Genomic DNA, 27,545 nt, shown 5'->3' on the forward strand with positions numbered 1-27,545 from the left:
TGATTTGGCAAAGGAATTTTAAACCTTAAATTAAAAAAAGAAAACATTTTCACACAGAAGAATTATCTACTTTGAGAAATAAAGAAATTAGAAGGTGTAAAAAAAAATTTTTCAAACCCCAAATAATGATAAAAATAGATGTATCCTCTGTAAAAATCTGGACTAAACTATTCAGTCATTCATGGTTATTCAGTATTCAGAGCATGAAGTGAAACACCAAAGTATAAAAAATTAAAAAAAAAAAAAAAAAAGGAATCCGAGATACTGTCGTTTGTTGCCGGCCTCGGCATGGACGCCCCGACCATGGGCCACGCAGGGTGTCTGCCTCCTCCCACCTTCCACAGACCTCAGGCCTTCAAAGCTCTTCCTTGGTCCTGCTCAGTTTTGTGGCATGTTCTTCTATAAACTTGCTCAAATGCTCCAGATCTCTGTCTCCACCCTCAAATTTAACTGGGTTCTTTTTGTCCCCACTGGGGGCGAAGTAGATGGTGGGGAAGCCCTCCACCTTATAGCGGTCGCTGGGGACGTCGTTGGCAGTGGCGTCCATCTTGGCGATGACCAGGCCCTTTTGGCCCTTGTACTTCTTGGCCAGGCTGTTGTACACGGGCTCTAGCTGCTTGCAGTGCCCGCACCACGGCGCGTAGAACTCGATGAGGACGTCCTTCTTGGGGTCCATCACAATGGAGTCAAAGGTCTTTCCCACCACGACCTTGACGGGTCCCTTGTTGTTCTTGGGCACTGGCTGGGATTTGATGACTGGCTTCAGTTTTCCTGCCAAGGAAAGCAAGGCGGGAGGGGGCGTCAGTGCTGCAAAGGCCAAAGATTCTGGGGGCTCTCTCTGGACCAGGCAGTGAGGTTGGTGTGGCCACCAGACGGGCCAGTCACACAGGAAGAGCCCACTACTGTAGAAAGTAGTAGCTGCTACTCTCTACTCTCTGTCCCTGCAAAGGCCAGAGAGGTTGCAGGTGGCTCCAGCCCAGACCTAATGGGCCATCGGGTCCTGTCAGAGAGGCCATCACAAGAGTCACTGCCCAGGAAGAGGAGTTCCCGTAAGCACTGGCACTGAGGGCCCGGGAGCCATGGGGGGGAAGTGCCAGGACAACCCACAGACATCTGAACAGCATGGCCTGCCCACAAAATGTGGCCAGCGCTGGGGGCCTGGGGCCATGTGCTCAGCCAAGATCAATAGGCTCTGTTTAAAGCTGTACAGCAAGGTGGCCGAGGGTGAAGAGGCTCTGAGTCAGGCTCTGAAGCCACAAGGGGTGTTCAGCACACCCAGACTTTGCCCTGTCTGGGCTCCATCTTCAGATGCCCCCTCTGCACACCCCGGCCCTAGTCTGGAATTGTAGCACATCAGCGCTGGAAATGTGCTAAGGCCGCTGAGTGATGCTAGGTAAGCCCTGAGATGGACTCCGAATCTTGCTTTTGCTTTCAAAGTAAACACTGGGAGAACTGCCAAGAAGAAAATAGTAACACTTGCAAATGTTCCTTCTTCTAAGCTATTCTGGTGCCTTGGAGTTTGGGGTCACACCCGACATTTCTCTGGACGAGAAGTCAGAGTCCCTCGGGGGTGAGAGAGGACTGCTGGCTGACTTAAGGGGGTGTCGTGCCTGTGGCCAGAGCACCAGACGCCCCTGGCCTGTCTGGATTCCGCATGAGGAGCACAGCAGCTGATGGGAGACCCCAGCCCCAGCCACGGGCTCACCTTTTTTGAAAGCAGTGACAAACTCGCGGAGGGTGTCGGAGTCAAACTCCTCTGGCTCCATGGCGAACTTCTTCCCACTCTCGTCCAGGATGGCGGCATTGACATCCTCCCCACTCTCGCTGAGCCCCAGGTCCTTCACCTCCCCAGCATAGTCCTCTTCGTCCGCAATGGCAAAGGTGTACTCAGGGAAGTCCTTGGCCACCTCTAGGACTTTGCTCCGCCAAAACTGAGTTGCTGAAAGGGACCAAGGGCCGTAAGCCAGGCGGCCACACAGAGCAAGTCCCAGCTCAGACTCTGAGGTCAGGCTTCAGGTCCTGTCGCTAATATTCTGACAATGCTCAAACCCTGGATTTATCTCAATTGGAGGGAAACATGTTTCTGGAAAAGCCCCACTTGTCACGGGGGCCACAGCTGCAAGCCCAACAGGCCCTTAAGACCTGTGCCCAGGTGGCACGGCCACACCTGCCTGGGGCCAGGGCTGGTCTAGTCCCAGTTCTGCAGCCTCTGAACTCCTCCAAGTCTCAGCTACGTCAACTCTAAGAGGGTTCTGGACCTGAATCTAAGCTCCCATCCTGCTAAAAAGGGAAGCCATCAATTAAAAAATATACCTGAGCCACCAACGTGCAAGGGCCCCAGGCTGGGATTTCTGAGTGAGCCATGTACATACAGCCACACCTCCCCTCAACACTCCACCTTGCCTGAAAGAACGAGTCCCCCCACCCCCCACCCCCGCAGGTCTTGGTGGGGGTCCCTCACCAGCTCTGTAATCAAAGCTGAAGTCCACACTGTAGTAGACGACCACCAGGGGGCGCCTGGTGTAGCGCTTAGCATCGTTTGACGCCTTGCGGTGGCCGACCAGGGGCAGGGCGTACTTCAGCACGAAGTCCTTGATGGCCGAGTCCTGGGTGGAGCCCTGCTTCAAAGAGGGAACAGGTGAGGGGGCCCACCATCTCCCCACCATTGTTCTTGAGTACAATGTTTGAGGGACTTCGGGGGAGTGGCGACTTTGAAGGGATCAGTCTTAGGAGGCAAAACACCCCAGGGCTCGACCCCACTCAAGCACAGCCCAGTCATTCCCTACTGTCTTTTGGGGCTCCTTTCCCTCCAGTGAACCGTAGGTGGCTTCTTGGGAAAAGGCAAACACCTTGGCCCTTTCCTTGGGGGTGTGGGCTCACTAACCCCACAAAGAGACCACTCAAGGTAGGCCTGGCTCTTGGCAGACAGGAAGGGTTATCACGGACTGGGCTGTGTGGAACTTTCCACCTTCAGCTTGTGCGGTCTTCACGCAGGAGGTCCTGAGGGCTCACACTTCACAACGACTGGAGTCCCTCACAGACATCGCCCTCCAGGGGTGGGCAGAGCAAGGTCAGCCACCTGCCCAAGGCTGCGCAGCCAGCAAGTGGTGGGTGGGCCTGTGAGCCCAAGGGTTTCCGTGGGGATGGGATACTCAGGGAGGGGTCCTTGTGTGGCACTGAAGGACAAGAGGGCCCCGCTGGTGAGAAGGGAGCAGAAGGCACTCAGGGAGGCAGCAGAGACTCAGGCAGGGCACGAGGCACAAACAGGATCTGGCGTGACAGCACTGGAGGGTGGGATATGCTGAAAAGGTGGGTAAGGAGGGCCTGGGAGGCCATGCTAAGGCACAGATAATCCAACTATCTCCCAGGTGGCAGGAGGCCGTGGAGTCTTTAACCATGACATGGCACTGCGTGCACTTCACTCAGCAGGGAAACGCCAGAAGAACTGGGAGCAGCAGCAATGTGCCCAACAGACAAGACTGCACAGATCTTGAAGCGTCTACTGAAAGCTACAGACCCCTTTCCTGGAATATGCACTCACACACAGAGCTGTGTCCGATTCTCAGGATCAATGGCCCCCCAAGCTCATCAGGACCCCTCTTTGGGCCCAGGATCTTATCTCTGGATGGAAGGAAGTGAAGCTGGGGGGAGGGGTCGCAGCAGCCACTATGAGTCCAGGGAAGAGGAGAGTTGCCCTGAGCTTCAAGTTGGCAGAGAAACAGATGGGATGGACACACAGACCTTGAGAAAGAGGGACAGGACTAAAAACTGAGGAAGGAGACAGAGGACATGGGGACCAGAAAGATTCAGGGTGGTTCTCTCCAAGGTACTGCCATGTTCTGGTGCAGGCCCCCGGGATTCCTGTCCTGTCACGCCCCCTGCTCCAGGTCCCATGAGAGCCCACAGCCCAAACAGCCAGGGTCCTGACACTATGGGCCAGTAGGACCTGGAAAGGCCCCTTCACCCCAATCTCAGCTCTGCTTCCCACCAGGAGCTGTGGGGTCTGGGGTGGGGGGTAGAGCTCACTTCTCTGCAGCCCAATCTCTGTTAAACCAAAGCTTCAAACTCGACATCTAGGATCCTTCCAAATCTGACATCTACTCACCGAAGTGCAGGGCCCCTTCTAAAGCACTCAGAAGGCTGAACTGGCCCCAGGTTCCCCTTGGGCTGGGAACTCCCACTGCCCCTCTAGGGCTGAGTGTGTCACACTCTAGGAGGATGAAGTGCAGGGGTGCAGTAATGAAAAGAAAGGCAAAATCCACCCACCAAGGTCAACAGCTCCCTCTGGTGAACAGACAGGGATGCTGTCCCTTTGTAGCCCCCAGCTGGAGCTGCCCGAACAAACACGACTTGGCCTCAACGGAGCACCATGTGCTGGCCCAGGCCAAACCCACAGTGGAACAGGCGCTGGAGGGAGACTGGTGATTGCCTGCCAGGAGGGACAAAGGGTGGCAGCAACTGTTCTGGCAAAACCAAGTGGAGCTCTGCCCAGCCCCAGGACCTGCCAGGTGTGCGGGAGCCCCAGCCCTGTCCCTCCAGCAAACAGAGACCACAGGCCGCCTGCAGAAAACCTGTGGGGTGGGGAGAATGGGCTGGAAAAGGAGTTCCAGACCCTGCAGACAAGAGCAAAACCTCCACGTTTGAAACCTCAGAGGTGGCTCAAAGCAGAGTCCTCATGCCTGCGGGGTGTCCGGGGCTGGCATGGCAGAGGGGCCCGCTTACCTGGACGTCCATCATGTGGCTCCGGGGCTCATACCTGGACTGGAATTTCTCAGGCTGCATTACAACCAACTGCCCCTGGGAGACTTTCAAGAACTTTGCTATTTCTGTGCTGAAAGTGTGGTGAAATTTGTAATCTTCTCTCAGGTTGTTAGCTGAAATGTTAACAGAATAAGATGTAATTTTGAAAATTGCCTAAATGTCTGAGATTTAATTCATTACCCACATCAGCCAAAGCAAATGTTCTGAAAATGATCACTGTAGGCTGGGCGCGGTGGCTCACGCCTGTAATCCCAGCACACTTTGGGAGGCCCAGGCAGGTGGATCACTTGAGGTTAGGAGTTTGAGACCAGCCTGGCCAACATGGTGAATCCCTGTCTCTACTAAAAACACAAACATTAGCCGAGTGTGGTGATGCAAGCCTGTAGTCCCAACTACTTGGGAGGCTGAGGCACAAGAATTGCTTGAACTGGGGAGGTGAGGTGGACGTTGTAGTGAGCCGAGATCACGCCACTGTGTACTTTCAGCCTGGGCGACAGAGTGAGACTGTCTTTAAAAAGAAAAAAAAAAAGAAAAAGAAAAAAGAAAAAAAGTCACCACCAAAAATTGTGTGGACAATTCCTATAACTTAAACACTTGAAAGGAGGTTCGTTTTTAAAAACTTGGTACAAGGTATACCGTCTAAATCCTGGCCGGGCACAGTGGCTCACACCTGTAATCTCAGCACTTTGTGAGGCTGAGGCAGGAGGACTGCTTAAGCCCAGGAGTTAGTTCATTTATTATTTATTTGAGACGGGGTCTTGCTCTGTCCCCCAGGCTGGAGTGAAGTGGCGTGATTTCGGCTCACTGCAATCTCTGTTTTCCAAGTTCAAGCCAATTCTCCTTCCTGCCTCAGCCTCCCAAGTAGCTGGGACTACAGGCATATGCCATCATGCCTGGCTATGTTATGTATTTTTAGTAGAGACAGGGTTTCACCATGTTGGCCAGGCTGGTCTCGAACTCCTGACATCAAGTGACCCGCCTGTCTTGGCCTCCCCAAGTGCTGGGATTACAGGCATGAGCCACTGTGCTCAGCCAACCCCAAGAGTTTAAGACCAGCCTGGGCAACATGGTGAGACCCCATTTCTATAAAGATAAAATAAATAACAACAATAACAAAAAAACCCGGAAAAGTTCACAGAAAAACAGCTAATTTGCCAGAAGCTGCTGTCAACTGATGTCTATAAGCAGCAGTGATTCTTTGGCAGGGGGAATGTTCTGGAGCCCACATGAGCAGCACACAGTCCTATATCCCTATGTTGAGTTTTCACACCCAGCACCCTTCGTGGAGGTTTAAATCTTCCTTCCTCAAGTTGGTGGGCTGCCTGTTTGTGGGCTGGAGCTCTGAATGAAGTTCTTTGGCTAAAGATACTTTTACTTAAATCCGTGAAAATGCATGATGAAACCCCACGGTCTGAGGGCACCCTACCACAGGGCTGGGTAAACTTTCTGAGAAGGACTAGAGAGTGAGTAGTTAAGGCTCTAAGGACCACGTGGTCTGTCCCAGCTGCTTAACTCTGCTGCTGCAGTGTGAAAGCAGCTGGACAGGGTGTGGACAAAGCTGTGTTCCAATGAGATGTCACATGCAAAGACAGGCTATGGCCAGAATGGGTGTGTGGGCCACAGTGTCAACCCCTACCCTAGATCCTACAGGTAAATGCACCTTCAGTCCCTCTCCATTCTCCTCCTCAAGGCATCCAAACTCATCCTGGGCTGATTTTGAGATTTAAACATTGGGTGTCACCCTACCCTTGAAGGGCTCTTGGTCTAGAGGTTTGTGACTCTCAGCTGGGTTATAGGACACATGTGGCTGAGATGGTAAACCATGTTTTTGGGAGGGCAGGGGATGGGGGGGCAGCCTGGATAAGCCTGTGGCTTTCAGAGTCAGATGGACTTAGATTCATATGATAGGTTTGTGACCTACTAACTGTGTAGCTTTAGACTTGTTAGTTATTAACCTTCCGAGCCACAGGCCCTTCTCTGTAAAACAGGGGCATTAAAATCCACTAAATAAGGCCACACGGGCTGGGTGCTGTGGTTCATGTCTGTAATCCCAGCACTGTGGGAGGCCGAGGCAGGAGGATCACTTGAGCCCAGGAGTTCAAGACCAGCTGGGCAACATGGCAAAACCTTGTCTCCACAAAAAAAATTAGCTGGATGTGGTGGCGCTCACCTGTAGTCCCAGCTACTTGGGAGGCTGAGGTGGAAAAATCACCTGAGCCTGGGGAGGTCAAGGCTGCAGTGAGTCGAGATCACACCACTGCAGTCCAGCCTGGGCAATCAGAGTGAGACCCGGTCTCAAAATAAATAAATAAGGCTACACCTATCTAGATGGCGCCTGTTTTAAGCCTCCAGGTGTCCTGGGGATTTGTAGTCAGTTGGCTTCAGGCAGAGACAGACCCGCATCAAGAACTTCACCTCCTGCCCACCCCAGGACCACAGACCCTTTCACCCCCCAGCCGCCCTCTCTGCTCCAGCCCTGCCAACCTATCTGTAGAACATCTTGTGTCCCTGGGGCTAACCCCTCTCTCATAAGCGGGCAGACATAGCAGGCCCAGTGACTCTTGCCCCATCTGCAGCCCTAACCCTGCCCAAGCCAAATCACGGACTGACTCCTAGGAATGTGGTGCCAGGCCTGCCTGGGACCCACAGCACTGGAACCTGCATTTTAACAAATTCCCTGGGGATTTGCATGCACATCAATGCACGTAACTTGCAGTCAGACTTGGGGCTACGGAATCCCCTGCTGCCCATAACCCTGGGTGGGTTGGGGTTTCCTTCTGCAAGTTTCTTCCTGACTAGTTAGGCGTGAATAACAAGGCCACCTAATTAACAGATGAAGAGAATTTAGCTCTACTGGTTTTATACATTAATCTGCATTTGACTTATGCACAATTGTTATTGTAAAGCACAGAATTAGCACTAAGTAGCAAGCTGTGCATTTGAAAAATTATAATCAGTTAGCACTTAGCCAAGCTGGTTTTGGTGTAGTGGGAGAGGGTAGCACGCAGAAGACATCAATGAGGATGGCCAGGACCCTGAGTACACCTGTCCCCAGGCATCAGGAGCCAGACCAAGGCAGACGATGGATTTCAGGATGGGGCAACTGCTGCCTGCCCCTACCCCCACAGAACACTATTGCTGACAGCTGTTCACAGTCATTTCACTCCTAAGGCTAGCAAGACTAGCATTTATAATACACTTAGCATTATCAAGCACATTGCTAAGCTCTTCATCTACACTATCTCAGTGTAATAACCTCTCAGAAAAGACCACCACCTTGGGCAAGAGACCACTAGGCTAACTGAGTCACCACCTGTGGTCACAGTGATAATAACTGGAAGAGCCAGGCCTTGAAAGCTGGTTTGATTCAGAGGCCGGCACCTTATGGCCTGAAGACCTGCCCTCCTCGGGCTCTGGAAGGCAGACATGGAGCTGGGACCGGTCTGACTGTGCCCCTCCCCTGCACCGAGGACAGGAGGGCCACAGGGGACCCATCTCCAGCCCCAGCCCCAACTCCAACCCCAGAATGGAAAGCTTATTCCCAGAGATGGCTCATCAAACCACCCCCTAATGGATGTCCCAGGAGCTTTCTGAAAAACCAGGCAACTGCAGACGGCCCAAGGCACGCACATTTTGTTCAGCCCAGAGGGCCACAACTCACCGGCATCCTGGTATTGCTGGTAGGCTCGGTCACTCTCCCCCTTAAAGACCGCGATGATGATGACATCGTCTCCATCCTTCAGGAACTCCTGGACCTGCTTCAGGGTCAGAATCTCCTTGGAGGGAGGCCCGGACTGCTCGATCATGTAGTCAATGATTCCTGGGAGCAGGGCACACGCCTGAGCAGGGGCAGTAAGAACTGCCCACTTCCCATGGCCCATGCCTGCCAGCCCCCAGCACCTTCAATGGCAGCTTCCTGTTAGGGAGTTTCCCTTCCCCACTGTAGTGAGAGAGAAGGGAGTGGCCATACCATATTTTTCTCGTGGGCCGTTGTAGTCGTAAGGCCTTCCTTTGCGGAAAATTTTCAGGGTGGGATAGCCAGAGACATCAAACCTCTTGGCCAGGTCTGTTTCTGCGGTGGCGTCGACCTTTGCCAGGGGAATTGGAGGAGAACGCTTGCTGAGCTCCTTGGCGGCCTTCTCATACTCGGGGGCAAGTTTCTTGCAGTGTCCACACCTGCCAAGAGGAAACTGGTTTGTCAGGGGCTCATTCTAGTGTGGACTCACTTTCTAGCTAAATGAGCTGCAGAAACCCATCCTGTGCTCCCTAGTAACCCGGCCACACCCAGTAAGCCTCCGAATGCCTCCTAGACCCTCAGGCCCTCAGGTGCTGTTGAGGGCACTACCGCTGGACAGACACAAACTTCATCCCACAGCATTCACACACTGGGGGTGGAGCATGCGTACACACATGTACAGGACACAGACAGGACATTAGTAACTGCGGCACAGGGGAAACATGGAGAGGCCAAGAGAGACACTGTCCTGAGCAAGAGGACTTTCTTGGTTGGAGAGTTGGGGGCCAGCAAGGATATAAGTCATAGATGGCTTCAGAGGAGGAGTAGCAGTGGAGCTAGGATCCAAGGGACAGCGAGGAATTAGCCAGGAGCCCACGGGAGGTGGGGCAAAGAGAGGGTCGGCAGGTCCAGGTAACAAGAACAGAGGCATGGAGAACAGAAGAGCGTCACAAACCCTCACTGACACAGACCACCCGGGGAGGAGATGAGGGAGAGTCCCTTGGAGTCAGTATTGCATCACACAGCCCATTGCCCACAAGAACTGGCCGGGCGCAGTGGCTCACTCCTGTAATCCCAGCACTTTGGGAGGCCGAGGCAGGTGGATCACCTGAGGCCAGGAGTTTGAGACCAGCCTGGCCAACATGGCAATACCCCGTCTCTACTAAAAATACAGAAACTAGCTGGGCATGGTGGTGGGCACCTGTAATCCCAGCTACTCGGGAGGCTGAGACAGGAGTATCGCTTGAACCCAGGGGGCGGAGGTTGCAGTGAGCCAAGATCGCACCACTGCACTCCAGCCTGGGCAACAGAGCAGGACTCTGTCTCAAAAAAGAACCAACATCCCACACTCAGCTGGGGCCTGGCACACAGGAGGCTCTCAGTCCTGAGTTAAGATAAAACATCATCCTGTCAAAGTCCTTAGGACACCCAAATGAATTAAAGGGTGCATCTTGCAACTTCAAAACCATTTGTTGGCTGGCACAGTAGTTCACTCCTGTAATACCAGTGCTTCCAGAAGCTGAGGCGGGAGGGTCGCTTGAGGCCAGGAGTTCAAGACCAACCGGGGCAACATAGCAAGACCTCATCTCTAAAAATATTTTTTATGTTAGCTGGGCGTGGTGGCACACACCTGTGGTCCCAGCTACTAGGGAGGCTGAGGCAGCACAATTGAGCCCAGGAGTTCAAGGCATAGTGAACTATGATGGTGCCACTGTACTCCAGCCCAGGTGACAAAGCAAGGCCTTACCTCAAAAGAAACCTAAGAAAACAAAACAAAAAAAACAAACAACCTCCCACCACACACACAAAAACACAGTCAAAAGACCAAAAAACTGTTTGTGAATAAATGGATAATTATCTTCTGAGGCATCATCAACCACTTCAGGGAAATCGCACTACACTCGCTGAGCATGCACTGTGCAGCAGTCGGCTCAACCTGGCTCCTGAGCGAGCCACAAAGTAACCCACCAGTTAGATGTGCAGCTGCCACTCTCCCTCTCACACCTCCCAGCCATCAGGCCAGGGCCCCATGCATAGCGAAACAAGGGTCTGTGTCTCTCCAGCATCGCAAGGGGGTTAGAAGGGTGCCCCACGTGTCCCAGACGCTTCCTTCCTTCTCTCCCAGATCATTTCCTTCTCTAACCACCCACCCGACTTCACTTTTCATCTGCACATCCAACAACTGCCAGGTTTCTGCTGCAGAATCTGTGGCCTCAGGTTTGGGCTTATCCAGGCATTGCCTGGAACAAGGGTGTCCTGGTCCCAAACCTGACCCCACAGTGCAGAAGGTGCCACCCACCCCCCGGCCTGTGCATCAGCCATGGCCTGCCTCCACCTGCTGGTTCTAGGCCCAAAAGCTTCCTCTGCTTACTGACTCTCCCAGACTCCCTACAGAACACACCCATCTGAGGCGGTTCTCGCTGGCCTGATGGTCAGACATACCAGGACTGCTCAAGAACCAGAACCACAGCTGACCCACCACAAAATCACCAAGACAGATGGTACCCTGGGCCGTCTCCTGGGAAGGCAGATGGTCTCTCCTGAAGCCAGGCTCCCCTCTCCCTTGAGAGCCGTCTTCTTCCACTCTGCTGTCTACTCTGACTGCTGCCAGCTTATCCACGCAACTGGTTGTGCGTCCCTCCCCTCCCCTCCCCATGAAGCAGCCACCTCAGTTCCCCAAGCTGGGCAGCTCAGACCAGCCACTGTACTTGCTCCCACTCCAACCACCTCTCTTTCTGCCATCTTCTTTCCTTTGGGTCCCTTCTCCCACCCAAGAATGGACTACTTGGCAGTTTCTTCCACATTCACTCCCCCAACAGCTCTCTTACATCCACGCTTCTTCCAGAAGACCTGGAGCCTCAACACTGGCCTACAACTCGTGCCCACCTTGCTCCTCTGCTGTTCCTGCCTCACGGGCAGGGGCCTGCCACCCCGCACCTAGTGCCCACCAGGGTACTGAATATGGGAAGGGCCTGACACCACCTTACCATGGGGCATAAAACTCCACCAGAATGATATCTGCATCATTCACAACTTCATCAAAGTTCTCTTTGGTCAACACAAGCGTGACTTCTGGTGGAGGCGTCCAGTCGGGCTGGGAGACTTCTCTGACCTTGGCAACAATTTCTGAAAGAAACCAAGCAAGACTGAGCACACAAGGCCCAAACTGGCAGGCACTTCACCTCCCTCCAGAAGCAGATGGGGAGGGGGAAGAAAGCAAGTGTCGGGGCCCACAAGAACAGGAGGTGTCTGATTTCCTGAAACCTGGCTGCATCTCTGCAGTTTTGGGGACACAGCCAAGAGTCAGAAGGTTCGCTGTTTCCCAACAATTGTCCATCGCATTTCCACAGCCTGCAGACTTCTCCAGAGGGCCTAAGACTTACTGATGGTTGAGACTTCCTTTACCATCAGGCTATGGTACTAACTCCACGCAAACCCTCACCAACTCCCAATGGTTTTGATTACATATGCCTATGGATAGCATTGTGGGGCATCTCCTGAACACATACAAAATATATACATATTTAGTCATTCACATCTAATGTTACTATATTACATACGTCATAAGATGTATGCAAAAAAAAAAAAAGGAAAAATTTAAAAGAGGAGCAGTAGCTCCCACTGCTCAAGGTGCAGTGGCATTACCTGAGAAGGCTTTTAAAAAATGCCCGTCTGTGGCCTCATTCTCCAGAAATGGATTCCAGGGCTGGAGTGGAACAATAAATTCGTACAAAAAATGTGCCAAGCAGTTCTTAGGACGAGTGGTTGCAAACTGTCACTCTTTTTCCCCACTGCAGAATCTACCAAGGAGCCAAATCTACAGCCACTCCTGCAAAGCTGCAGTCTTCAAACTGAAACGTGCACAAGCACCTCCTCTGCGCATTCGCAGCATGAAGTGTCTGTCACCTGCCCCCCAGACCACACCCAGGGGTCCTGAGGCACTTAACACATAGGAGGCCTGTTTATCAAAACATAGCATACACTGCTCTAAAGTTTGCAAAACAGCCAAGTCTCACGCAGTCAAATGTTGGCCACAGACCTCCAAACGCATATGCCTGTTTACTTCACAACAATAGAAGTACTCAACTTTTAGGCCAGGGGTGGTGGCTTGCCTGTAATCCCAGAACTTTGGGAGGCCGAGGTGGGTGGATCATGGGTGGTCAGGAGTTCAAGACCAGCCTGGCCAACATGGTGAAACCCTGTCTCTACTAAAAATACAAAAATTAGCCGGGCGTGGTGGCACATGCCTGTAACCCCAGCTACTCGGGAGGCTGAGGCAGGAGAACCCACTTGAACCCCGGAGGTGGAGGCTGTTCGGTGAGCCAAGATTGCACCACTGCACACTCCAGCCTGGGAGACAGAGGAAGACTCCATCTAAAATAAAGAAGTACTCAACTTTCAATTTGTTTTAGATTAAGTTCTTTATGTATGGATATGGCTAAGACATATCTGTTAAATAAAAACATGAAGGTACAGGATAGTATTTGACATATACTAATAACTGTAAAAATGAGAAAATCTCTTTCAGACAGATACACACACACACCTGCTTTTATGTATACAAAATATCTCCAAACACAGAAGAAACCTGTTACACTAGTACCTTTTTTTTTTTTTTTTTGAGACAGAGTCTCGCTGTCGCCCAGGCTGGAGTGCAGTGGCGCTATCTCGGCTCACTGCAACCTCTGCCTCCCGGGTTCACGCCATTCTCCTGCCTCAGCCTCCTCCACACACCAGCCACCTGCCACCACATCCAGCTAATTTTTTATATTTTTAGTAGAGACGGGGTTTAACCATGTTAGCCAGGATGGTCTCGATCTCCTGACCTCGTGATCTGCCGACCTCGGCCTCCCAAAGTGCTGGGATTACAGGCGTGAACCACCGTGCCCAGCCTACTAGTACCTTCTTAGAGGGGAGCTGGATCACCCAGGTTCAGGGAAGAAAGACTATTCATTAATCTACCCCTCTGAATTACCAAGTTTATAAATGTATTACCTAGTCAACAAACTGTGACACTAAATATCAACGGAAGCAAATCCATTCTCTTTGTATATGCCACAGTGAGTGCCATTGCTTAAAGGAGCAGAGGAGAGCTTCTCACACCACCTCAGAGATGTGATCTCAGATTACATCCAACTGACACCATGCTCCACAGATGAGATGCCAAGGCCTGGCAAGGGGAAGGCGCTCGTCCAGAACACAGGCCTATCTTATGTCTATGAGGACCGGAAGCCTATTCAATGCTCTTTCCTCTACTCCACACTGGGAATGGAAAATGCAGCCGCATCTTTTTTTTTTTCTGCCAGTGATTCAGAGAGATTTGCCCTTGCTAAAGGATACCATGTTCATTCAATAAAATTAAATAATTTTATTAAAATAAGAGGCCGGGCACAGTGGCTCACGCCTGTAATTCCAGCACTTTGGGAGGCCGAGGTGGGCGGATCACCCGAGGTTGGGAGTTCGAGACCAGCCTGACCAACATGGAGAAACCCCGTCTCTACCGAAAATACAAAAATTAGCTGGGCATGGTGGTGTGTCCCCATAATCACAGCTACTCTGGAGGCTGAGGCAGGAGAATCACTTGAATCCGGGAGGCGGAGGTTGCGGTGAACTGAGATTGCGCCATCGTACTGCAGCCTGGGCCACAGAAGCAAAACTCCGTCTCAAAAATTAAATACATTTTATCAAAATAAAATTAAATACATTTTATCAAAATAAAATTAAATACATTTTATCAAAATAAAATTAAATACATTTTATCAAAATAAAATTAAATACATTTTATCAAAATAAAATTAAATAAAAATCAAATCATTTATTTGTTCATTCATTTAATAAAATGCATGTAGTGTCTAATGTGAGCCAGGCAGGGATCCATCAGGCCAGATTGCAGACATCCTCAGAGAATCCCTGGATGTGGCTCTCTGCACCTGTGGTTCTCAGCACATGGCTTTGAGCCAGCAGCAATTTTGAGCATGCAGCAGCCCTGCATGCTTGTAAGAAATGCAAATTATTGGGCGGGCGTGGTGGTTCACGCCTGTAATCCCAGCACTTTAGGAGGCCAAGGCAGGCGGATCACGAGGTCAGGAGATCGAGACCATCCTGGCTAACATGGTGAAACCCCGTCTCTACTAAAAATACAAAAAATTAGCCGGACGTGGTGGCGGGCGCCTGTAGTCCCAGCTACTCAGGAGCCTGAGGCAGAAGAATCGCTTGAACCCAGGAGGTGGAGGTTGCAGTGAGCCGAGATCATGCCACTGCACTCCAGCCTGGACAACAGAGTGAGACTAAGTCTCAAAAAAAAAAAAAAAAAGAAATGCAAATTATCTGGCCTGACTTGTACTGTATCTGGCCTGAAATGTGCTGAATCAGAAACTCTGGGGCTGGGGCCCAGCAATCTGAACAAGCCCTCCAGATGACTGACGCTTGCTCGACATTAAGAACCAGTGCTCTAGACCACCACCAAGACCCGTGACCTCTGATGTCATTTCCTTACACTCCTGTTTATTGATTTTTTGAAACAGAGTCTCACTCTGTCACCCAGGCTGGAGTGAAGTGGCACAATCTCAGCTCACCGCAACCTCTGCTTCGTAGGTTCAAGTGATTATCCTGCCTTAGCCTCCCAAGTAGCTGGGATTACACTCATGAGCCACTACACCCAGCTAATTGTTGTATTTTTAGTAGAGATGGGGTTTCACCATGTTAGTCAGGCTGGTCTTGAACTCCTGACCTCAAGTGATCCAGCTGCCTTGGCCTCCCAAAGTGCTGGGGTTACAGGTGTGAGCCACCATGTCTGGCCCATTTCCTAACACTCCTGCCCATGTTTTGAGTTTCAGAGTCTGAAATGTAAAGATACACGCCCCAACCCACCCTGCCCGCCCCACTACTCCCCCCTCCTACCCCCCCACCCCCACCCCAAGAACAAATAAACATTCCAGAGGGCTAAGGTTCCTGAGAAAGTCAGTCCCTGGTACCCTCAGCTTTTCTTCCTCTATTAGCCAAATTCCCATTCCCTGCGGGAAGGAGTTCTTCCTCTACGAGCTCAGGTACCAGCTCACCTTCCTGGGTTCTGGAGCCCTCGTAGTCTACAGCCTGCCCCTTCTTAAGGATCTTGATGGTGGGGTAGCCACTCACATCAAACCTGCCGGCCAGCACAGACGCTGAGGTTGCATCGATCTTGGCAACAGGAATGGGAGGATCATTATCCTTTAATATGTTGGCAATTTTTTCATATTCCGGAGCAAACTGCTTGCAATGTCCACACCTAACAATTAGATTAGGAAGGGCAAAAAACGTTAACTGTACCTATGGGATTTAAATCCAACAATAATACATACCACTTTGGTTTGGATGTGGTTTGTCCACACCAAAATGTTGAAATCTGATCCCCAGTGTGGCAGTGTTGGGAGATGGGACCTAGTGGGAAGGGTTTAGGTCTTAAGGGTGGATCCCTCATGAATAGGCAAATGCACTTTCACGAATGTAGTTTAAAAGAGCTTGACGTGGCCGGGTGCAGTGGCTCACATCTGTAATCCCAGCACTTTGGCAGGCTGAGGCAGGTGTATCACCTGAGGTCAGGAGTTTGAGACCAGCCTGGGCAACATGGTGAAACCCCATCTCTACGAAAAATACAAAAATTTAGCTGGGTGTGGTGACAGGCGCCTGTAATTCCAGCTACTCAGGAGGCTGAGGCAGGAGAATCGCTTGAACTGGGAGGTGGAGGTTGCCATGAGCCAAGACTGAGCCACTACATCCCAGCCTAGGCGACAAGAGCCAAACTCCATCTCAAAAAAAAGAAAAAAAAAAAGCAAGCTTGGCTTCCTCCTCGCCATGTTATCTCTGTACACGCCCACTCTCCTTCCACTTCCCGCCAGGAGTGGAAGTAGCATCATGAGGTCCTCACCAGAAGCTGAGCAGATGACAGCACCATGCTCCTGTACCTCCCGGCCCGCAGAACCGTGACTGAAATAAATCTCTTTCCTTTATAAATTACTGAGCCTCAGGTAGTCTGTTACAGCAACACAAAACAGATCAACACACATACAAAAACGGGAACTTTTGGAAATATGTGCAGTTAAGAGGAGAGACACAACAAAACATAAAGGGGAAGACCAAAGGGGCTTCAAAGTCAAACAGGTCTAGGTTTAAATTCCAGCTCTGCCCTAGGGCAAATACTTTCAATATCTAAACCTCAGTCTTTGGCCTCACGCCTGTAATCTCAATACTTTGGGGGTCTGAGGCGGGCAGATCACTTGAGCCCAGGAGTTTGAGACCAGCCTGGGCAGTATGGCGAAACTCCATCTTTACAAAAAAATACTTTGGGAGGCCAAGGTGGGCGCATCACTTGAGATCAGGAGTTCAAGACCAGCCTGGCCAACATAGTGAAACGCTGTCTGTACTGAAAATGCAAAAATTAGCTGGGCATGGTGGCAGGCGCCTGTAATCCCAGCTACTCAGGAGGCTGAGGCACAAGAATTGCTTGAACCCAGAAGGTGGGGGTTGCAGTGATCAGAGATCATGCCATTGCATTCCAACCTGGGCAAAAGAGTGAAAATCTGTCTCAAAAAAATTTTTTTTTAATTTCTCAGTTTTAACTTCAAATATGGTAAATATTGATAAACATGACCCATATAAAAAGCCCTCTGAGGTCCTCACTTCTTAAGAATGTTAAGGTCTCTGAACTAAAAAGTATGAAATCTGATAATTTATGAAAGGAATAATATAACCTCACAGAGTCTTGCTCTGTCACCCAGGCTGGAGTGCAGTGGCACAATTTCAGCTAGTTGCAGCCTCCCCCTCCCAGGTTCCAGCAATTCTCCTGCCTCAGCCTCCCGAGTAGCCGGGACTACAGGTGCGCACCAACCACCATGCCTAATTTTTGTATTTTTAGTAGAGATGGGGGTTCACCATGTTGGCCAGGCTGGTCTCAAACTCCTGGTCTCAAGTGATCTGCCCGCCTTGGCCTCCCAAAGTGCTGGGATTATAGGTGTGAGCCACCATGCCCAGCCTATTTCCATGTTTTAAATAAAACACTTGTGCTACGCTTGACCCTCAGGCACTGGACAAAAGTGAGTATATCCTATTTGGTCTCAGAAGTGAAACAGAAAGGGCATGAGACAGAAAAGCAAAGCAGGGGTCATGAGATTCAAAACAGTAGAGGAGAAGGGATGAGAGGGACACAAGAGCTCTAACGGACTGCACTAGGAGGAGTAAAGACAGGAAAAGAAGTGGGGATGCCTGACTGGTCCCCCCGCAGGGTCTATGTGTGTAGTAAAAAATCCACCACACAGGCCAACAGCCTGCACTTGGGGCAGCTGCCTGAGCACCAGCCTTTGAGGGAAGAGGAAGGCAGGGTGGCCTGAGACAGGTCGGAGCAGAATCTATAACAAGGACGTGTCTGTTACCAACACAGGGCTCTGTGTCATTGCCGCTTGTTAAATGCCCGTCCCCCAGCTGTGACCATCAGAGGACGTATTCACCTTTAACCCACTGGACTGACACAAGAAGACATCGCCTTCCATGGGGGCTGGCTCACTGGCCGTTCAACGCACAGTGGTAGAACGAGTGAGCTCCCAGCGTTCTTAAAGCTAGAGTGCAAGTTCCTGTACCCAGACACTCCTACCCCACCCCCCAAGGTCTGGATGACGGGGTGAAGGGCTGAGCGAATGGAGCACAGCGCTTGTCCACCCGCAGGAATTAGAACGCGGTCCTTACCATGGAGCATAAAACTCCAGCAGCACTGTGTCTTTGTCAGCCACAAAGTTATCAAAGTTTGCATCATTTAGGACCAAGACACCATCTTCTTCCTTAACTTCCAAGTCGTCTTCTTCCTCATCATCATCTTCCTCCTCCTCCTCCTCTTCATCCTCAATGGCATTTTCTCTGTTAGAAGAATCTGAGTGGAAAACACCCAGACTGGTTACAAAGCTGGTGGTGACTCTCCTTAAAACTTTCCTGGCCGGGCGCGGTGGCTCACACTTGTAATCCCAGCACTTTGGGAGGCTGAGGTGGGCGGATCACGAGGTCAGGAGTTCAAGACCAGCCTGGCCAATATGGTGAAACCCAATCTCTACTAAAAATACAAAAATTAGCCGGGCATGGTGGCACGCGCCTGTAGTCCCAGCTACTCGGGAGGCTGAGGCAGAAGAATCGCTTGAATCTGGGAGGCGGAGGTTACAGTGAGCCGAGATCGCGCCATTGCATTCCAGCCTGGGTGACAGAGTGACACTTCATCTCAAAAAAAAAAAACTTTCCTAAAATTCATACACTTCAGAATGTGTCAAGTCCCGGGAGGTCCCTGGGGGCCCACCACGTGATTGGCTGGTGACATCAGGCCTCCCTCATGCCAGCTGCTCTAAGTTTGCTACTTAAAATTTCATTCAGAGGGAGGTCATGGCTAAATAATATTTGAAAACCACAGCTCTAGAATATAAAGTCCAAATGTCCCAGCGGAAGTTGGAGGGCAGCACAGACTATCCAACCCTTCCAGAGTCGCGGCCCCCTGCCTTGCTCTGCAAACCCTGCCCTGAGCCCAGACAGCCTCCGCATTGGCCACCTCCTCCCTACTTTCTTGCACCACCCTCTGCGGTCTTCCCGGGCCTCGCTCCTGTAGCTCGGGCTCCCCTACCCACATCCCACACTCTGCATTTCAGGGCACCGCATTTCGTGATCTCGCCCTAGCTTGTCTGTGTTCAAGGTTATTGCTCACTGATGTGCCGCCTCCTCCTCACCCTGTATGCTTTCCACAGGCAGGGCCTCAGTAACACCTCCCATCAACAAATTATCTGCCTGGCCCCAAAAGAGTACCAACAGGAAACAAGTACTCCATCTTTTCACTGCAGAGGATGGAATACTAATTCCATTTCTGAAAGGGGGTGGCATTTTACCTCATACCCATAAAAAATAGCCCTTCAGGTTTTATAATCCTTGAGGAAAAGGCTCAAGTGTGAAGGGGAAGAGGGCGGGAAATCTCATTTTACTTATAAAGGCACCCCTGAGTAATTTCCAGGATAACAAATATAGAAATTGATGGGGTCAACATGTATCAAAAATCACACCTTTGCTTGGAAGCTAAGTTTTCTTCCTAGAATGTGAGAAATTGTGTATATTTTATTTTCAAGGTTCAACTTATTTTATTTTATTTTTTTGCCAAACCACAGATACAAAGAACATGGAATTGCCGTTTTTATTAACCAGGTTCTCTGGCTACTGTCACACCAGTAAACTGAACTGGGCACAGCAAGCACGGCAATTTCATTAACGCTGAAGCCAGAATGTTTCCGGGGCCAATTATTCTTTTCTGGAGATGTGTGTTCCAGGAGGTAAATGAACGCTGCTAGTTACTGTTTTGGGCTGTGGATGAGGTCAGGGTCTGAAAACCTGCCCCCGGGATCCCAGAACTCCTGGGGCTCAACAACCCTGATGAAGGAACCCTGCGTGGACTCTGTGGCTGCCTAGCCACGGAGGCAGCCTGCACCCACCCCACATGGCTGTGCCTGCCCTCTGCTCCTCCAGCCTACTCCTTGGGTCTGTGCGGGGCAGGGAGAAGGGGGCAGCTTTGTTCATCACTGTCAACATTTACCAATCTGCAAACTTTACAAAAAAGCCAACAAGAAAGCCCACCGGCACACACTAGTCACCCGCACTCAGTCCTCTTCCTTTTAAACATCCCACAGCTTTTCCTGACTTGCACATTCCTGTTCCAACTTAAGGCCTAGGATCCTCTTTTGTCGGAGGAGGGAGAAAGAGCTCTAAAATGCCAAAAGCAAACCCACCCATCTGAGATGAGCCTCCTGCCTGCCACCCCTCCCTCCACACCAGGAACTCCCTAGGCACTGTCAGAAGTTCATGGAGGGCAGAACACAGAGAAAGACAGCCTGGGCGCAGGCCCACCTCCCCTGGGGTCTCGGGACTGCGTGTGTCTGACAGTACAGGCAGGGGCCAGGCTGACATCTCCCTGTGGAGCAGAGGGAAACCCAGTGTTCCCAAGTTTTCTGGTCTCCCTTTTCAGATCATTCTAGACCCCCAAGAGGGAGAAAAAAGAAAAGATCCTCTGCTCTGTGCTATTTAGAAAATCTTGCCCACTCTATTTACCTGTCTTTGAATGAATCGTGTGAGGCTGAAATACACATCTTGTGCTGATGTCATTAAGACTAAGCCCAAGTATTAGGGTTGGTGCAAAAGTAATCGAGATTTTTGACATTTTTTTTAAAATCCTGGGTGGTCCCTGAGGGAGACCACCAGGGGCCCTGGCTGGCAGTTAAGTAGTGCTTTGGGACCATCCATATCCACTCTCACTACCTAGCTGCTCTGCCCAGTAGGAGTCAAAGTTACTTGCAAGCAGATGGGAAGATTGGAGGAAGGTCGGAAATAATGCACTGGGGAACTTAATCGACTCTTCCAGCTAGGAATCACAGCTAGGAGAGGAAGGGAAACTAATTGGCTCAGTGTACAGCATAAGACTGACGTTTGCAGTGAAGAGGCCTAAAACATGACCATATAGACAACTCCTTTACAGGGTGAATTTTACAAAAAACAAAGACGTCTTCTTACCTATGGTCGGCCTCAAGTGGGCTCTCAACATTACAATGTGACAGAGCTCTCATGATTAAGTGGGAGCTGACTAGTCACCATGGGACACAGCATTCCTAAGAGGCAACTTCTTTCTTGACCCTTTTAAAAAAATGAATTTTGGCGAGACATGGTGGATCACGCCTGTAATCCCAGCACTTTGGGAGGCCAAAGAGGGTGGATCACCTGAGGTCAGGAGTTTGAGACCAGCCTGGCCAACATGGCAAAACCCCGTCTTTACTAAAAATACAAAAATCAGCTGGGCATGGTGGTGCATGCCTGTAATCTTAGCTACTTGGGAGGCTGAGGCAGGAGAATTGCTTGAACCCTGGAGGCAGAGGATGCAGTGAGCCGAGATCACACCATTGCACCCCAGCCTGCGTGACAAAGCGAGACTAACAACAACAAAAAAGAATCCCATTATCTTTTTAAAGAATAAACAAAATGATAGGACATTCCCTATGTAATTAAGGACTCTCAAGGCCCCTACCTTTCCATTCCTCCCCAGCTCACAGACAAGCCCAGGATTGATTCCTCTGCAATTTGGGAAGGTGCTAGCTCTAGCCTTCTATCTACCAGAAACCCACACATCCCTGCAAGCAAAACAGTCCACATTTTAGTGGGGGAACACTTTTCACTGGGCTTCATTTTTAAAGGTGGACATTCTAGGATAGAAAATACATCCAGGGCCCGGCATGGTGGCTCACCCCTGTAATCCATGTGCTCCTCTGGGAGGCTGAGATGGGCAGATCACGAGGTCAGGAGATTAAGACCCTCCTGGCCAACATCGTGAAACCCTGTCTCTACTAAAATACAGAAAAAAGTTAGCCAGGCATGGTGGCGCACGCCTGTAATCCCAGCCACTCGGTAGGCTGAGGCAGGGGAATTGCTTGAACTCAGGAGGTGGAGGTTGCAGTGAGCTGAGATCGCACCACTGCACTCCAGCCTGGCAACAGAGCAAGACTGTCATTAAAAAAAAAAAAAAAAAAAAAAGGCCACGTGTGATGGGTCACGCCTGTAACCCCAACACTTTGGGAGGCCGAGGCAGGCGGATCTCCTGAGGTCGGGAGTTCGAGACCAGCCTGACCAACGTGGAGAAACCCCATCTCTACTAAAAATACAAAATTAGCTGGGCGTGGTGACACATGCCTGTAATCCCAGCTACTCGAGAGATGACGCCATTGCACTCCAGCCTGGGCAACAAGAGTGAAACTCCATCTCAAAAAAAAAAAAAAAAAAAAAAAAAAAAAAATATATATATATATATATATATATATATATATATATATATATGTCCAGAGCCTTTCAGCACCTTCTGAAAAGATGCAACCTTCCTCAGCATGAGACAAATGAATTCCCAAGTTCATCTCCACATTGCTCAGTCCACATGCTAAGGCCTCTCCTGAAGTGTGGGACCCTCACCTGAGCAGGTTGCCGCAATCCCTGTCCACTCCCACGGGGCACACCTGATGACAACACTGGGTCCTGCTCAGACACATGCAGCTCCTTTTAGGATGTCCTCACTCTCCGTCCTCAGCTGATCACTCTCATCTCCCCCAGAGAAGTGCCTGAAACAGCTGCATAAACTCTACCATTCAGCCAATACTGAAGAGTTTGTATTAAACACAGAAACAAGAACTGTGTTATCAGCTACGGTAACCATTATAGCTGCTATTTATTGTATGTACCAGGTACTGTGCTGGGCTCTTAAACACACCACTTCACCCCTTAAGGGAGATTGTATTACACGTTATATTGTATCTTACAGATGAAGAAACTGAGATGCAGGAACTTGAGTCACCTGTCCAAAGATCACAAAGCTACTTAGCGGAGGGTCCTGACCACTTAACTGCTATGCTGTATTGTCACATTAGATTTTCTTCCCAATACGCCCAAAGTTTTTGATGGAATCATTTAGAGTTTCCACATTTTTATGGCTCCAAAAATAATTATGTCTCAGGAATGAAAAGAGGAGGACAGTTTAACAGTTCCTTAGCACGAAAAATAGGTGAATTTCTATTTACTTTTAAATCTAAACAAACCAATACCACATAAAAGCAGGCAACAAACAGGATCAGAATATTTTCCTTTCCTATTTTAGCAGGAAGGATGTGTAGAGTGCAGGCACCTTCTGAGACACGGAAAGCCCTGCAACCGGAGGCTTAAGCCATCAGAGCTTAGGGTGTATTTAGTCACCATGCTGGGGGAAGGAGGGCATTTAAGTACCTAGACACCACTGTGCTGTCTAAATCTAAAATATAACAGAAGCAAAAAGAAAAAAAAAAGCCTTGAGACTTGAAACACTTGAGGGGTGAGGTAGTGCAGACTTGAAATAAATCTGTTGGACAAGTTATCAGTGAATCTATGACAGGTTTTGACAGTGAAAGGCCGAGGGATGCCCTCAGGGATGAGAAAGGGTCAAGGTAAGCCCACACCGTGGCTCACGCCAGTAATCCCAAACACTGGTAGTTTAAGGATGGAGGACTGCTTGAGGCCAGCCTGGGCAACATAGTGAGACCCCATCTCTACCAAAAAAAAAAAAAAATAGCCAGGCTGGGCACGGTGGCTCACTCCTGTAATCTCAGCACTTTGGGAGGCCAAGTCAGGCGGATCACGGGGTCAGGAAATCGAGACCACCCCGGTTAACACGGTGAAACCCCGTCTCTACTGAAAAACACAAAAAATTAGCTGGGTGTGGTGTCACGTGCCTGTAGTCCCAGCTACTAGGGAGGTGGAGAAAGGAGAATCACTTGAACTCGGGAAGCAGAGGTTGTGGTGAGCTGAGATCGCGTCACTGCACTCCAGCCTGGGCGACAGAGCCAGAAAAAAAAATCAGCCAGGCGTGTTGGCAAGCACCTGCAGTCCCAGCTCCTTGGGAGGCTGAGGCAGGAGGATCCCATGAGCCCAGGAGTTTGAGGCTTAAGTAAGCCATGATCAGGACAGTGCACTCAAGCCTGGGCAACAGTGTGTGACCTTATCTAGGAAAAAAAAAAAAAAAACGGAGCTAGAAGTCCCAGGAGGCCTGCCCTTGGCCATGATGACCCCTGGGATTCCTAGGCTCACCCCAGGAGCAACTGCTTCCCAGGAACTCTGCTGTGTTAAAGACCTCTGACGGGAAGGATAAACTTGCTGGTCCTAACAGCTCCTAAAGCCACTCTCCCAGGCCTCTCAAGAATCTCCCCAAAAACAGAATCACTGGATCAAAACCAAGACAGTGCTATATGCTTTTCCGCTATGTTCCAAAAAGCATCTTCCACCCACACTGGTCCTCAACTTTCACTGTGCCTCCCGAAGTTAATTCTATGTCTCAAGGGAGAACTGACTTAAAACGCAGATTCCGGGGCCCACCCCTGCATTCTGCTTCAGTGTATTTTGGGCATCTGTATTTAAATAAACACTATTTAAACAAACATGATTTGGGTAAAGGTCTCAAGACACAATTTGTAAGCAGTCCCGCTATCGGATTCCTTTCGGCAGGTGTTTTTCTCGCCGAGTGTGGGTTTTTACTTCCTTTTCTATTTGGGCAAAGACTCTTTTTGAATCAGTGACCCACGCAGAAGTTACTCAATCTGTTTGAAAGAGTATAAAGTTCACAATTTCCCTACACACTAACATTATGAAAGAGTGTATATTTATATTAGAACAAACTCAGAAGGTTAAAAAGCTAGTGATTAAAAGTAAGGGCAGAGAGAAAGAAGGTAAAGACCAGTACCTGGATGCCTTATTCTCTAGGAATAACAACTTTTCCTTAATTAGCACTTCCTAATCTTCAGAGTTCTTATGTCTGCAGCTAGCTCACTTGGAAGAAAAATGCAGCGACCATGAAGTAGTTGTTACTATTCCTACTGGAGTACGCGCTTCATGGGCAGGGACCACACTCACCATCTTTTCCTCCCAGAACCCAGTACAGCGACTGGCACACAGTAAATGCTAAATGCAGAAGGAATGGTATCTCTAGTTTCTCAAAGGTGCAAACCAAGCCATCCCTTTCTCCAGAATCTATGGATTAATCATTTCCAAATCTACAGACCACATTTTGAAAAGGAATGCTTGCTGTTCCAAAGAACTCGCACTTGTTTCTTCACGCCCTCGCCCCTTCTCTCCAGTGGCTCTCCCTCTCCCCACTGCCTGGGCGCGTTCGCCTGGAGTTAGCCTGGACCTGACGAAAATCTGTAAATTAAGGCGAAGGACCCAGCTGCAAAAAAGGCGCTCTGCAGCCCTCTCCCAGCCTCGGGTGACAGGGGTCTTCCAGGGCGTCGGAGCCCAAGAGACCCCGGCCACCTTCCTCTCCCGGGAACCCCAAATCGATCCTGCCACTGCCACAGCCACCGCCCCCGCCCCTTCAACTCCGCCAAGTTTACCCCGGGCTCGGCGCCCATCACTAGTTCTGGAGCTGACCGCGCGGAAGCCCGCCCGCCGGGGTTGCAGGGCCCAGGCCCCCGCACAGCTCTGCAGCCCCCGCAAGCACAGCCCGACCCGCGGCGCGCTTGCCGCTCACCTTCGTCCGGGCCCTCGGCACCCGCCACGGCCAGCAGCTGCACCAGCCCCAAGAGCAGCAGGAGCAGGAAGGCTTTCCGGGGCCTCATGGTAGCGGGGGCGGAGCGCGGCCTCCTAGCGTCGGCGGCCGCTGAGCGCACCGAGAACTCGGGGTCTGGCCGACAGCCCGTCGCTCCTTAGCGACGCGGGAGAGCCGGAAAAACCCACGGGAAGTCGTCCCCGGCGACTGGCAGGGGGCGGAGGAAGTCGCGGGCCGGCCAATCCCAGACTGACGCCGGCGCGGACCGCGTGCGCCTCGGCCGCGACGAGTCGGCTCCGCCGCCCTAGGCCCTCCCCACTCCTGCGCGCGGCCCTCGGCTGCGCGTTTAAAACTCCGAGCCCTAACGTGAGGTGCCCCCTTCTGATTGGCTGCGCCACAACCACCAATCAGCGGCTGCCACTCGGTTTGCCGGGAGCGCACAGGCCTAGAGGGAGAGCGGGGGAGAACAAAGGCGGCGGGCCAAGCACGGGGAGTGCGGGACCTGGCTACGCCTCGGGGCGCTATTGGCAATCGGTGCCGGGGGCGGGGCAGGAGAGGCGGAGCCTGGGAAATGTGGAGCGGGGCGGGGCTCGGCTCAGCATCCTGCGGCCGAACTTGGCAGTAAGAACACGTGTCGGTACCGGAGCGGTGGGGAGCAGCGGCGAGCAGGGCGGTCCTCGCAACCCGCCGGGGCTCTGGGAAGCTGGAGACCAACGCGGGCGGAGGAGCACGAGCCTGTTTGTTGCTAGAAAGGGGCTTCCAAGTCCGCTGCATGTTCGTGGCCTTCTTACTTTCTTTTTCTGCTCGAGCAAATAAAAGTTTCATTTCTCTCCGGAGTATTGAGCTAGAGAGCGGGGAAGAGCATGCAGTAAAGTGAATCCAGACTAGAATCTGGGGAAGCCTCTCTCCAAGGTTTCATCTCGGAGAAACAAGCCATCAGATTCTTGTCTAAACTTTGCCTCGTCTTATTTAGTCCTCTAGTGATTTTCTGCAAAAGGAAATACCAGATAGGCAATCTAGTGGTTTACATAGATCTGAATAAAAGCTTGAGGTTTTCCCTCTTGACCACTTTGGAGAAGAAAACTAGGTTAAGATGACGATTTTTGTATGTCAGAAAAGAAGCCTGTAATGTGCATTAAGTTTGAGACTTTTTTTTTTTTAACACCTGGGAGTTTGAGAAGGCAAATAGGGAAAAGAAAAAAAATAGAAACTCAAGTTCAGGAATATTTTCTCGTGTGTGCAGATTATTACGTGAGGAAGAAAAAAGGGATAACTCACAGACCTTAGCAATTAAAAATACTTAATTTTTTTTGTTGAATGCCTATTAATCTGATGGTTCCTGGTCAGTTTTGTAGGGCAGAACATTATGCAACTGTACACACTGATTTATTAGAGTGCTATGAATGTGGGCCACCAGACAGTTCGGTATCATGTTATTTTATTTTTTGAGACAAGAGTCTTGCTCTGTCACCCAAGCTGGAATGCAGTGGCGCCATCTCCTCTCACTGCAACCTCCGCCTCCTGGGTTCAAGTGATTCTACTGTCTCAGCCTCCCGGGTAGGTGGGACCACAGGCGCCCACCACCACTCCCTGCTAATTTTTATATTTTTAGTAGAGACAGGGTTTCACCACGTTGGCCTGGCTGGTCTCAAACTCCTGACCGACCTCAAGTGATCCACCCACCTCGGCCTCCCAAAGTGCTGGGATTACAGGTGTGAGCCACCATGCCCAGCCTTAATATCATTTTAAAGATAGCCCTGTTCTTCAAAAAGACAAGTCAGAGTTCTCATCTTTCTTCTTGTTTCCTATGACTCTGTTAAACTGAGAGGAATAAGGACCCCATTTGCTCAGTGGTGGGAGAAACACAATTTCACTGGCCTTTTGTTGATACAAAGATAGGAAGAAGGCTCTTGAAGTGCTGTCTGTATATGTGTATAAACACATATATCTTGTGACATTAAA

At 50.6% G+C, this 27,545-nt stretch overlaps 1 protein-coding gene across 3 annotated transcripts; it reads right to left on the minus strand.

Annotated features, from left to right (window-relative positions):
• On the minus strand, positions 1 to 26,293 carry PDIA4 (protein disulfide isomerase family A member 4). Of its 3 annotated transcripts, none has more exons than XM_003820507.5 (10): positions 25,566 to 26,293; positions 18,212 to 18,392; positions 15,556 to 15,761; positions 11,485 to 11,623; positions 8,732 to 8,937; positions 8,423 to 8,581; positions 4,723 to 4,874; positions 2,462 to 2,618; positions 1,706 to 1,939; positions 1 to 771 (listed from the first exon to the last, which is right to left on the minus strand). In XM_003820507.5, the coding sequence occupies exons 1-10, from the start codon at positions 25,651 to 25,653 to the stop codon at positions 356 to 358; spliced, it is 1,938 nt and encodes a 645-aa protein (XP_003820555.3). In that variant the 5' UTR covers positions 25,654 to 26,293; the 3' UTR covers positions 1 to 355. The 3 variants fall into 3 exon arrangements, with proteins under 3 accessions (XP_003820555.3, XP_008972206.3, XP_034821065.2); XM_008973958.4 differs by having other exon boundaries at positions 2,462 to 2,621; positions 25,566 to 26,104; XM_034965174.3 differs by having other exon boundaries at positions 8,815 to 8,951; positions 25,566 to 25,918.
• Positions 26,294 to 27,545: the final 1,252 nt, after the last annotated feature.

Source organism: Pan paniscus, chromosome 6 (assembly GCF_029289425.2).
Source record: "Pan paniscus chromosome 6, NHGRI_mPanPan1-v2.0_pri, whole genome shotgun sequence".
Classification (NCBI taxonomy): domain Eukaryota; kingdom Metazoa; phylum Chordata; class Mammalia; order Primates; family Hominidae; genus Pan; species Pan paniscus.

What these genes read in the sequence shown, in the direction of transcription:
- PDIA4 (XM_008973958.4), bottom strand. Translation starts at nt 25,653, where the DNA reads ATGAGGCCCCGGAAAGCCTTCCTGCTCCTGCTGCTCTTGGGGCTGGTG. An exon ending in CTGGAGTTTTATGCTCCATG is followed by an intron (nt 15,762 to 18,211) that starts GTAAGGACCGCG and finishes TCTAATTGTTAG; the next exon opens with GTGTGGACATTGCAAGCAGT. An exon ending in TGTCACTGCTTTCAAAAAAG is followed by an intron (nt 772 to 1,705) that starts GTGAGCCCGTGG and finishes TTTCCTTGGCAG; the next exon opens with GAAAACTGAAGCCAGTCATC.